A 13,788-nucleotide genomic window follows, 5' to 3' on the forward strand; every position below is an offset into this window, starting at 1 on the left:
TAAGTCGGCATCACTTGTTATTTTAGTGTTGATGACTTTGTGTTCCGAGGTGTGATGAACATCCTTTAGCAAACATTTCCTTCATGAGAAAGTTGTATTAAGTTGTTTTAATCTTGTAGCTGCAACATGTTGCAAGATGCTGCAGCCCTTGTAAAGAAGTTGCATGAACAGGCTTTTTACACAGAATCTCAGCAATGGTTTGTATTATCCTACTAAACTGCAGTATAATAGTCCTGCAAAGATTAATTATACAATTAGATGTCCATTTCTAAAGGCGTTGACAAAATGTTGTGGGAACATTTGCAGGTATAATAACAAAATATTATATTATTTGTGCTAGGCTTAGGTAAGCACTGCTGGCTGTAGCTTATGTTAACAACTAGAAAGTATCTAGTAGGTGAGTCCTCTACAAATATTTACTTAGATTTATTTGATAAGCCTCTAATTTCTATTGCCTATTACACACCCACTTGTTGGCTTTGATATTCTGGGAATGCATCGTGGTTTCTTGTTATGAAAAAAACAGAGAAGGCTACATGAGTGCTGTATGTGTCAGCAATTTTTGAGTGACTGTACATGTTTTGGTAAATAATCGTTTGAGTGGTGGTGAGTGGATGGCTTAGAGGAAAGGGGGCCGACCAGTCACCATGAGGATGCTGGTTGGATCCCCGGCACCGGACAGGAGGGTGTTAGTAGTAAAACTAGTGGTGGCTGCTGTTAAATCTACGGTGCCCACCATCTCTACCATTGTGTCCTTGAGCAAGACACTTAACCCCAAAAATGCTTCAGGGCCACCTTAATAGCTGACCCTGCGCTCTGACCCCCTCTGGAGTGTGGTAACTTAAGAGGGGGATATGCGAAAAACAAATTCAATGTACTTAGTGTTAATTGACAAATAAGGAAACTTAGGAAATTAGGAAATAAGCAGTATAGTTGGAGTATAGTTGGTGAATACTGTAGTTTTCCTGGCTTGTCTTTTGATTCAGTGCAGTTCTGATGTGCGGATGAGGAAGGCGACAAAGAAACCTCCTGAAGTGTATGAAAAAAATGAAGAGATGGAACTAATCTTTGTGCAAATAAGACAGTGCTCTTTGGAAGGGGGACATTAACATTAACAAATCCAGTGAGCATCAAGAGAAAATCCAAGGCACTTTGCTTCAGAAAAAAAAACTTATTAAAGCTGGCACATTCTAACTAGAGTAATATTAAAGACATGATTAACACGTTTTGGCATCCAGCCTTTAGGAAGTCACAGGACAGGTAGGTGTTAAATCAATATACTACACCAGGTGTGATTAAAACAGCAGGTGCAAACAGTCTAAAACAATGTTGACTTACAGGGCTTTCCCATCTTGTTTGGTATGGACTTTCTAATCGCTCTGTTTGATCTGAACCTAAATTTGAGGTGTGAAACCCCCTGTGAACTGGAGAAAACAGCTGATCATCAGTTTTAACCTATAACCACATTTTAGGCATCCATTAATTCACATTATTACAATTTAAAAAAAAATAAAAATGTGGCCCAGAGAAGTTTGGGGTCCCCTGCTCGAGCTGCTACCCCCATGAGCCGACTCCGGATAAGCTTATGATGATGATGATGATGACAATTTTTAACATCCATGATTCATGCACAGTACAACAATTTTTAACATTTATTTATGTACAATACAGCACAGAGAAACAGTCACACCTTGCACATCACCTGTGTCTGTCTCTGAAACTGTTTCTGTGAAATCATGTGACCAGAGCGTCCACCCTCCTCTCCACTGATATAAAAACTCCTGCAGCATCTCTCTGTCTCAGAGCCCCGGGTCGGTGTGAAGCCAACAACAAAGGTAAGGACTCTTTGAACTGGAATTTAGAAATATTTTTAGATAAGATAAGAAGATATGATATAAGATTAAGATTGGATAAAGAGCATTGTTGTCCATTACATTTAATGTCAACACCAGTAGATAACACTTGATATAAATGCAATAGGAACATTTTAACAGAATTAATAACTAATGAACAATTTTTTTTAATTGTACATGTGATTTAAAATTATAACTAAATTAAATATAGTACAAAAAAGTCACATGCCAGCAAGAAATCTGACTTTCAGCCTCTTCCAAATATCTGGAACAAACTCCCAGAAAACTTCTGCTTCAACTCTCAGCTCCTTTAAATCAAATCTAAAGACTTTTCTGTTTCCCTTTTTAACCTGTAATTTTTATATTATTTAAATGTTTTATTTATATTCATATTTTTCTAACGTTTATTCTATTTTAATCTTGTTGTATTTCATGCCCCTGTAAAGCACTTTGAATGGCCTTGTGTCTGAATTGTGCTTTATAAATAAACTTGCCTTGCCTTTGATTTGATTTGATTCAATTTATTTCAGACATATCAAACATACAAAACAAAATGAAAAGCATGGAAATACAATAAACAAAAATTATGTTTTCACAAAAATAAATACATGTATAAAAGAAAACAAATTATCTGTATTGCTGAGATATGCCTGAAAAGGAGCAGGAAGAAGTATACACTTATTTAATCCTACCCCTTTTCCATAGTAAAAAAATAAAAATATTTATTAAATTAAAATATTTATTATATTCGCTTCTCTTAATCCATATATTCTCTGTACAATTGGCGATACTATATTTGCCATTTACGAACTATACATACATACATACAACTTAATATACTATACATTTTTTATATTTTATATATTTATATAATGCATATATCTATATTTATATTTATAAACAATCAATATTTATAAACAATCAATATATCCATATCTACATACATATCTATACAATCAGTATATATATCCATATAATTATAATTTCCTTCTTACTTCACACCCTCATCCCTGTACCTTTTGAAAATCATTGCTTTGAACCTTTTTTTAAACTGGATCATGTTTGGACATTGCTTTAGCTCCATGCTCATCCCATTCCACAGTTTCACACCCCCAATTGAGATGCAATGACATTTTAAAGTCGTGCGTACCGCCAGTGTCTTAAAGTTTAACTGTTGCCTCAAATTGTAACCCCCCTCTCGGTCAAAAAAAAGTTTTTGAATGTTACCTGGTAGCAGTTTATTTCTAGCTTTGAACATGATTTGTGCTACTTGATATTCAACCAGGTCATTGAACTTTATGATACGGGAATGTAAAAAGAGGAGGTTGGTGTGATCATAATATCCAGCTTTATTGATTATTCTTATGGCTCGTTTTTGTATTGTGACTAATGGTAGCAGTGAGCTTATGTAAATGGTCCCCCAGACCTCCACACAGTAATTTAAATAAGGTAAGATCATTGAGCAGTAAAGAATATGCAATGATTTTTGATCCAATATATGCTTTGCTTTACCCAGGACTGAGATGCTTCGTGACAGTTTAGATTTAACATGTTTTATGTGAGGTTTCCAGCTGAGCTTATGGTCTATTGTCACACCAAGGAATTTATTTGCATACACTCTTTCAATATTAACACCATCAATCTTAACATTTACGTCATTATTTAAATTACAATTTCCAAACAACATGATTTTTGTTTTACTTAGATTCAATGACAATTTATTATTGTCAAACCACTTTTTTAATTTGCTCATTTCAGTTGTAATTAACTCCAGAAGCTGCTGCAAGTCCTCTCCCGTACAAAAAATATTAGTGTCGTCTGCAAATAACACGAATTGTAAAATCTTTGATGTTTTGCATATATCATTAATGTAGAGAATAAAAAGAATTGGCCCTAATACTGACCCCTGGGGGACCCCACAGGCAATGTCCAAACAAGATGACATATGTTCACCCATCTTCACAAACTGTTGCCTGTTCTGTAGATAGCTCCTCAGCCAGTTTAATACAACCCCCCTGATACCATACCGTTCTAATTTATTGATTATTCTGTCATGATTTATGGTATCAAATGCTTTTTTGAGATCAATAAAAACACCGGCTGCATAATTCTTTTGGTCCAGGGAATTTGATATCTTTTCAATTAGCTCAATGACTGCTAATGAAGTGGATCGGTTGGGTCTGAAGCCGTATTGGCTGTCAGTTAGTAAATTGTGTTTATTGATGAAATTGTTAAATCTGGCAGCAAAGAGTTTTTCTAAAATTTTTGAAAATTGAGGAAGCAGTGAAACAGGCCTGTAGTTTGTGAAGTGGTGTTTGTCTCCAGTTTTGTACAGCGGTAAAACTTTTGCCATTTTCATTTTTTTGGGGAATTTACTAGTTTGAAATGATAAGTTACAGATGTGCGTAAGTGGTTTTGCAATTCCTTCAATGACATGTTTAACTATTCTCATGTCAATGTCATTATAGTTGGTAGAAGTCTTGTTTTTACAATTATGAACAATCTCTATAATTTCACTCTCTTCCACTGCTTTTAGAAACATTGATTTTGAATTAATGTCTATTAAATCATAATTATTGTCTTCAGATCTCACAGATCCTGGGTCATTAATTTTTTCTGCCAAATTTGGTCCCACATTTACGAAGAATTTGTTAAAACCATCAACCACATCATCCATATTATCTATTGTATTTTCTTTCTCCATAAAATACTCAGGGTAACCTGTATTTGTTGATCCATTTCTAATAATACTATTTAGCACATTCCATAAACCTTTCATGTTGCTTTTGTTATTCTCTAGTATTTTATTATAGTATTCTTTCTCACATATCCTCATTATATTGGTTAATTTATTTTTATACTTATTTTCTGCTTCTGCAGTTGGATTTTTCATAAATTTTCTATACAGTGTATTTTTCTTTTTGCAAGCATTTTTCAAACCCTTATTGATCCACGGACTAGTTGTCTGTTTATGTCCATCACTGTATTGTTTCACAGGACAGTGTTTGTCATAAAGTGATTTAAAAACGTTAAGAAATCCATTATATGCTTCGTCAGTATCTTCTACCTCATATATTACCCTCCAATTCTGTTTCAGTAAGTCATTCCTTAATGCATTTATGTTTTCTTCGGTTCTCAGTCTTTTGTATTTAAAATGACTGGTGTTCTTTGGTTTCGTATAGTTACAGTGATAAACAACAAAAACAGGCAAATGGTCACTGATGTCACTGAAAGTTCTTTTTCTACGTGAACTAGTTCAAAGTTCAGTTCACACCCTTTAAAATGAACTAGTTCAGTTCATAGTTCTTAATTCAAAATTATGAACTAAGTTCACAGTTCAAAAATGAACTAGTTCATAGTTCTTTTTTTTCAATATGTTGCTGCAGGCTATTATTTTTATAAATAATTGCCACATACCATATAGAACCACAGACAGAAATTATTTCAATAACATTCAGTCCACACTAGAAGCCAGCTGAAGCTTTTCCCCCTACAGTATATTCTCAAAAACATGAGGAAAAAGTTGTTGTTTGAATGATCTTTTTAATGAAGAATTATTCAAACAAAAACGGTTAAGGTGCAAATGTTTTTCCATTTTTATAATTTTCCAAACCTGGAAACAATTCACATGAAATGTCATTCAAAGAAAGCAATACTGGAAAAATATACCAGGCAGGTTCTACAACCAAATTAGCCTACAACTTAAACTAGTAAAACCCTCAAGGAGACCATTCTAAACTGCAGTGTAGGGCCTACTGTTAACAACAAAGTCCAGAAGATGTGTTGACATACTTATTAACACAAACACAATTTGAGGTAGGTAACAATCATACGAAGAAGAGGGTATAGCCTGAGGCTAGGTCCATGGTCTGAGTAAGTGCTGAGGCCTGTTTCAGGTAGCTGGTTTTACATACTCTGAGTTTAATCCTGCGCTCTGAGTTGGTAAACTCAGAGCGCAGGGTTGATGAGTAACTCTGGATTTTCGGTTTCAGAACAGTGGATCAGCGTTGGGTTTATCAACTCTGAGCGTGTTCACTCTGGGTGGAGCATGTGCGTAAAAGCCATCGTCAATGGATCGCTGATAACATGATTCACCATGGAAACAGAAGAAACAAATGCTTGATCCTCCCACTTCTCCACTTCTCAAAAAAGAAAAAAAGAAATCTCCGCTCCTCCCACTGAGTTAGAAATATTAACGAATGAGTTTGTGGTAGCCTATGGAGAAGAATTTACGGGATATTGTCTCATAACTCTGATCTAATCTCCTCGGCAATTCAGAAAAAAAAACAGAGCAAACATTTTTTGTCAAGATAATCATTTCGCTTCCGTATGAGAAGCCATTGTCTATTTTAAAAAGTTACTCATATCAGCTGTAAAGTAATAAAGCTGGCGCGGCACAGCATTGCTGACAGTGTTTTATATTCACTGTATAATATGTTGGCAAGCTATAGCCTAATAGCCTACTGTGCAGTAAACAGAACAGACTGTCGCTTCTTTTAAATGGGGAGCCTGATTGATTTATTACCAGATCCATTTTCCTCAAGTGATCACAGTTTAAATGATTATATCATTGTTATATTCATATTAGGCTATTTAACGAGGCTCGTCTGTGACTTTAGGATCGCACAAGTAACGATCGCGTGCAGCCGCAGCGTTACATGAATCCACCTGACATAAATCTGTTCAGTGGCACAGACGTTAAAAAACATACAATACAAATAGGTTTATTAATCTGAATGTAGAGCATGTCACGATGTGTAAGGTGGCCGCCTATATGAACGGACCGAGGGCTGAGAACAAGGCTACTGATCAGATAAATGATCGGTCAAACGTAAAATCATCAGGAAATTATAAAAACATCCCGATGGAGATTTCTATGGAGTGACTTTGCTTTAAACTGTACAGGGACGCGTGTGACAGTGACACTCTTTCTTCAGTCGGAGCTGCAGCGTAAAGTGAAAACAAACTCGGGTAGGTCTAACCACCTACCGAGCAGGTTAGACCCACGGCGTATGTTGCCGCAGTAACTGACTCTCGGTTGCGCTGAAGCTGCTACCTGAAACGGAAAACCCAGAGTTTCCACTAACTCGGAGCGAACAAACTCTAGGTTGCCTCAAAACCAGCTACCTGAAACAGGCCCCTGCTGCATTCATTTGTTTTTGTTTTTTTCCGCGGTGTTTCGCATTTTGATGACGCAGCGGCGGTGCGACGCTGTGGTGGCATGTGTTGCCAGATTGGGTGTTTTTCAGCTACATATTAAGGGCTGTTTACACTGTCTTTTAGCGGGGGTTTTCTATGGAAAACTGGCACTCTAATGAACGATTGAACGACTGAATGAGCGCCGTTCACAAACGCCAGAATGAACGCGTTCGCAAAAAACGTTCATGAGGCAGAAATACATACGTTCAGTTCACGTTCGCCCCCAATATGAACGAGTTCATGAACGATCGTTCATTGAACGCGTTCAGGCACAACACTGACTGTATTGTTATCCATAGTATTTGTGAATATATTGTCTATTAATGTTGCCGAATGAGAAGTAATTCTACTAGGTCTTGTTATTGTAGGATATAGACCCATACTGTACATAGTATTGATAAATTCCTCTGTCATTTTATGTTTTTTTGGATTCAAAAGGTCAATATTATAATCCCCACATATGAACATATTCTTTTGCAACGATATTGTGAACATGTTTTCCATCCAATCTTTAAATATTTCAATGTTCGATCCGGGAGCTCTGTATATACAACTGACAATAACATTCTTGGTCTTTTCCATACATATTTCTACTGTAACACATTCCAATAAATCATCAACCGCTGTTGTCATGTTTTCCACCACCTTGTATTTCAGTCTTTTGTCCACATAGATAGCCACACCTCCTCCACTTTTTTTGTTAGTATAATTCAGTTCATAGCCATCAATCCCAAAGTCCACACCTTTCTCACTATGAGATTGGCAGTCAATTCTGGCTATAAAGCATTCCATATTGCCAACTAGGGGTGTAACGGTACACTAAAGTCACGGTTCGGTACGTACCTTGGTTTTGAAGTCACGGTACGGTACAGTACGGTACACTTCATAGTTAACGGAGAATGAACAGTTTTAGCTGTCAGTAACTAGCTGACAGTAAAATAAAATGCATAACACATGCAATTCTCCAATAAATAAAATACTTATTAAATACTAGTGTAGGTGCAGCATAAACTAAAATTGCAATGAAAAATTATAGTGTTAATGCTCAGCAGGCTCTGTAAGCTGGTGTAAACAAAGGGTATGTCTTCTTTAAGGGTCTTTTTGACTTTAAAAAAAAAAAATAGTGCTGCAGCTCTCTTAAACTCTAAAGTGCTCTTATAAATATAACAATTATAAAATAAAAGTGCTACTGCTGCATTAATTGAATGACAGCTTGTTTATGTTCAGTATAAAAAAGAAAATAGTATCTGGGTTTTGCCCAGCTCGTTTTTCTTCACAGTAATGGCGATAGTATGCGCATGCATGTTCGATGTGTTGCCTCCTACATAAGCGATCGCAGTGAAACAATAACCTGTGTGCCGACATTGTTCCACACGTCTATCACTGTTTTCATAATTCACCTGGAATCCGACCGAAGTTATCCCTCAAACGGGATTTGAATGACAGGGGGACGCCTGCGCGCTCCGGTTTCCTGATGTCTTTCGCCATGCAGTTCGCTCTCTGTTCGATAGCACTGTATAACATTTTGATTTGCACTACTCATAGACTGTAAAAGAGGGGGGGGGGGAAACACTGCTACTACAACTGCTAATAGTGATGCAAACGGAACACTAGAGCGGAGAGGTGTGTATCTCTTGCTCTGACTGCAGCTGGGAGGGACTGCTGCGTGAGGACTCGGCCGCCTGTCAGTGCTCTGGGACGGGGGGAGTGGCCGTTGAAGCACCCGCTGCTCGTTTAGATGTGTTAAGAGCGATACATGCTTTAGCGATAGGGTCTCTAAAAGTCACCAATAACACCAGAAAAAGTAGCTAGATTGGTCGCTGGTGGCTTTTTTTTTTAAAAGAGTCACCAGAGGGGTCTGAAAAGTCGTTAAATATAGCGGCTAAGTTGCTAACACTGCCTGACCCTCATGCTCACCATGGAGATAACAGACTCTAAATCGCTGGCTGCTACTGCGCATGTGCGAGCCGAGCCGGAGGCTAAATGGTCCGGGGGGAACTCCAACGACAAGTTTTAAGTTCCACACCGCAAAACAAGCCTGTACATTCGCCATATAACGCTATGTACGCCACGAACGGACCGCGGTCCACCTCTGTAACACCAAATACGTGCCTGTACCGTCACGGTACGGTACAAATACGTGTATCGTTACACCCCTATTGCCAACCCATAGTAAATTTGAATGGAGTTTACCAGCAAGCTACTGCAACATGGAGTTAAACTTCTAGTAAACTCAGGTTATTTTTTAAACTGTAACATGTAACCAGTGGAAACACTGAGAGAAAAACTAGAGAATGAAATGGAACTAATAATTGAAGTCTTTGCCTGTTGCTGTGTTTCAGGGCGTTATGTGGAGGCTGATTGTGTTGGTCAGTCTGATCTGCTGCAGCTCCGGGCTCAATGCTTCAAAAATCTACAAGAATGTAAAAGGTAAAGAAGTGGACTAGTGAGTTTCTTTCATATCGATTAATAACACGTTTTAATCTAAGTAAAATCTGTTTCAGGTGTCAGAAAAAATGCTTCAAATAGGTACAAACCCATAAACAATAAAATTGCCAGTCTGAACGGCCACAGCTCTGTGGCCGGATTGACCTGCGGGTATGAAAACGGTGTGCCAGTGAACTGGTGAGTTTATTTCATATCCTTTAATAACACCTTTCCTTCAAAGTAAAGTTTGTTTATGTAGCAGCTTTCAGACTGAAGGCATCAGCATATCAAAATTGACCATCTGATCTGCTGCAGCTTTAGGATCCCACTAAAGCGCTCCAGGGAAAGCAATAACGAAGTGGACTTGTGAGTTTCTTTCATATCCTTTAAATACACGTTTCCATCAAAGTAAAGTTTGTTTCAGTGTCAGCTTTAAGACACAAGGCATACGCACATACTAATTGACAGTCTCATCTGCTGCAGCTCTGAGGTCAATACTCCAAAGCGCACCAAGAAGGAAAACAATGCTCCAGTGCACAGGTTAGTTTATTTCCTATTGTTTAACAACATGTTTCCATCTAAGTAAAATCTGTTTCAGTGGCAGCTTTCAGACAAAAGAGGCATAACCACATACTAACTGACAGTCTGCTCTGCTGCAGCCCTCAGGCCCCAGTGACCTGCAGGAATGAAAACGGTGATCCAGTGGACTGGTGAGTTTATTTCATATCCTTTAATAACACCTTTCCTTCAAAGTAAAGTTTGTTTATGTAGCAGCTTTCAGACTGAAGGCATCAGCATATCAAAATTGACCATCTGATCTGCTGCAGCTTTAGGATCCCACTAAAGCGCTCCAGGGAAAGCAATAACGAAGTGGACTTGTGAGTTTCTTTCATATCCTTTAAATACACGTTTCCATCAAAGTAAAGTTTGTTTCAGTGTCAGCTTTAAGACACAAGGCATACGCACATACTAATTGACAGTCTCATCTGCTGCAGCTCTGAGGTCAATACTCCAAAGCGCACCAAGAAGGAAAACAATGCTCCAGTGCACAGGTTAGTTTATTTCCTATTGTTTAACAACATGTTTCCATCTAAGTAAAATCTGTTTCAGTGGCAGCTTTCAGACAAAAGAGGCATAACCACATACTAACTGACAGTCTGCTCTGCTGCAGCCCTCAGGCCCCAGTGACCTGCAGGAATGAAAACGGTGATCCAGTGGACTGGTGAGTTTCTTTCATATCCTTTAAATACACATTTCCATCAAAGTAAAGTTTGCTTCTATGTCTGCTTTGAGACACAAGGCTTTAAAGAGGCATAAACACATACAAATTGAGAAAACATTTCAATTGCATTAAAGAGACAATGAAAAATAAAGACTAAATACAGATTGCTGTACTATTGCTGTGCTACATCTCCTCTTACTACATGATGAGCACAGACGTACAGAGAAGAGTTTGTTACACTGTGAGACCAGTGATTTATAGAGTCTGTATTGTTTCTGCTGACTGACGTTTCTCTCCTCTGCTCCTTATCAGGTTCATCATGTACAAGGTGCCCAGACTTAAAGAGACGCTTCCAAACCAAAACAAAGAAAAAAATATCGTGTTTGAGGGGTTGGAATATCATTACATTGATTCAACTCAAGATAATAATCAACCTACCTATCATCATGACAAATATAGTCATAAGCTCATCAACCATACCGAAGGCGTCCTGGCACATACCCTCAAGCCCATGTTTAAGCCAATCAAAGATATGGTGAGAATAATTTTTTAACTTTTCATGAAAGGAAACCATGACACAAACCTTCTCAGTGAGGACCTAGTGATTCTGCAAACTGAGAGAATAATGTTTCTGACACTTTCTTCTGCTTCATTTATAGCCAAAGGACTTTGGATTCATCAGTTACAGCGATCAACCTCCAGGATGTACTGCACACCCCAAGTTTGGCCACAGTAAAGGTGAGGAGAGAAAGCCCATCACTTCTTGCTTCATCATTAACTCTCGACAAACGGCAGCATCTATCTTTGAACAGCCTTCCTAAGTGAATGTCACGTTAACACATCTCAACAGGTTCAATAAATCAACGCTTGAGCCGAAACGCCTCAGCGTTGTTTTATTGAGCCTAATCAATACGTCATAGTATTTTGTCTCCTTCACTTGAGAACTTGAGATTTTGATACGTTTTCTTTATTTTTTGGAACATGCTTTTTTGGATTTGGGGTTTAGCTCTCAATGATAATCTCCATTGTTGAAGCTCCTTCTTTAAACTCAGCTGTATATGGACCTCTGTTTGGAAACAAACTCTTGTCTACTTGCCTTTTAACTTGTCAGAGTACTGTGCTTGTTGCCAAGACTGATCAATGTGTTGTTATTATAATTGCAAAACGCCAATAAAAATACTAAATAAAAGAGTCCTAAAAACCAGACATCTGTCTGTCTGTCTGTCTGTCCGTCTGTCTGTGCTCAGGAGTTGTGATGATGGACAAGACTACTGGAATCTGGCTCATACACAGCACACCACAGTTCCCTTTCAAAAGAGATGCAGATAACTTCTGGCCTAAAAGTGGAATGAGAAACGCTCAGACCTTTATCTGTGTAACATTCAAATATGACCAGTTCATTAAAATAGGTAATGTTCTTATTTTTAGATTAACATTTTAGTGGCTGATTGGAATCTTACTGTAACTGTGACGTGTTTTGTTTGAAGGTGAACACCTGAAGGGGATCGGAGCTTTCCCGTTTGATCATAGTGTTCCTGAAGACTTCCCTCAAGGACTTAGAGAAGCTGCAGACTGGATCCTGGGATCACAGAAGAGATCAAATCAGGAATCTAAAGAAAAGATTCAGGATCTGATTTCAGATGCAGGGATTTCATTTCGTAGCTTTGTTAAAGGAAAGCTGAAAAAAACGTCTGTGATAATACAGGGTACGAGAGCACAGGATGGGACTGGACTGGGGATAGTAGGGAGAGGGGGAAGAGGAAGAGGGGGAAGAGGAAGAGGGGGAAGAGGAGGAAGAGGGGGAAGAGGAGGAAGAGGGGGAAGAGAAAGAGGGGGAAGAGGAGGAAGAGGGGGAAGAGGAAGAGGGGGAAGAGGAAGAGGGGGAAGAGGAGGAAGAGGAGGAAGAGGGGGAAGAGGAAGAGGGGGAAGAGGAAGAGGGGGAAGAGGAGGAAGAGGAGGAAGAGGGGGAAGAGGGGGAGGGGGAAGAGGGAGTAAACAGGCATTAGATAAGCGCAGAGCAAAAGGTGTGCCAACACAGGTTGAAGGTGAGAAATCTGCATTACGGCTTAAGTCACACAATAATATATATTGGTAAACACAATGTTACACAAGTATTTTTTTCTTGTACATTTTTTCTGAGTATTTCATTCTGTCATTGGAAACTGGCCAGAACACAGTCTATTTCTATTTAGTTTGACAGAGGGTGTTGCAGTGTCTTACAGTATTCAATGTAAACTAGGGGCCTTAATCAAGTATTATCATAAATCATGATCAAAGCCCTCCCAACTTGTTCATGGAGGTTAATCCCCCTTTTAAGGTGGGGATTTTGTATCTCGCTAACGTACAGTTGCTTGTCCTATGTTGCTTTATTGATTCATTATGAATCAATCTTGACAGTCATTCCTAAATCCTAAACCTGTCTCTATGGCTGAAGGCTCGGCATCTCACAAAAAAGATAATCATTAAGATTGTTTGATTGTTTTTCACCAATCAAAGAAGTGTCCTATCTGTGATGGAATAACGAGATTCCTGAACTAAATGTAACGTGTCTCCAGGATGTTTTAGACACATTTACATATTTTATATTGTATTTTGTTATAATTTATAATTTTATCCATGATAAACGTAACATGAAGGTTCAACCTTGTTCTATATCTTGTGTCGGTATGAAGCTGTTTGAAAAGTTTTCTCTAACTTGGTTCCTGTTGTTGTTCTTGCAGATCTTAAAGGAGATCTCTACCTCACTATCGCAAACGACCGAGAGAGTCATGTGAAGGTCCAGACATGGCCAAATACAAAGAAAGACGACGCTTCCTACCCTGAAAATGAAAACCAAATCATCCGAATCGATCGTTTAAAATCTGGGTTGCATACATGGGGCAGGGGATGTGATCATTCAAAGTGGTGCATAACTGCTTCCTTAGATCAAAGCAACCAGTTGACTGATAACAACAAGAAGTGGACCTGCATCGCTGATGTGAACAGAGGACTGAGCCAATATGAGCGGGGTGGGGGGGCACTGTGCATTCAGAATGTTGAGGTGTGGGAGATGTTTAATGGTATGATTGATAATAGAGAGAGGGAAGC

At 38.4% G+C, this 13,788-nt stretch overlaps 1 protein-coding gene across 1 annotated transcript; it reads left to right on the forward strand.

Annotated features, from left to right (window-relative positions):
* Positions 1-1,213: 1,213 nt before the first annotated feature.
* LOC307270715 (uncharacterized protein) lies at positions 1,214-13,475 on the forward strand (the record flags this gene model as incomplete). The annotated part of the gene is made up of 13 exons (XM_080054601.1): positions 1,214-1,260; positions 1,747-1,835; positions 9,395-9,482; positions 9,582-9,677; positions 9,963-10,019; positions 10,139-10,189; positions 10,475-10,531; positions 10,651-10,701; positions 11,014-11,236; positions 11,361-11,439; positions 11,949-12,110; positions 12,189-12,442; positions 13,422-13,475. 13 exons carry the CDS (start codon positions 1,214-1,216, stop codon positions 13,473-13,475), a joined length of 1,308 nt encoding a protein of 435 aa, XP_079910727.1.
* Positions 13,476-13,788: the final 313 nt, after the last annotated feature.

Source organism: Ammodytes marinus, assembly GCF_949987685.1.
Source record: "Ammodytes marinus genome assembly, contig: scaffold_32, whole genome shotgun sequence".
NCBI classification, from domain to species: Eukaryota; Metazoa; Chordata; class Actinopteri; order Uranoscopiformes; family Ammodytidae; genus Ammodytes; species Ammodytes marinus.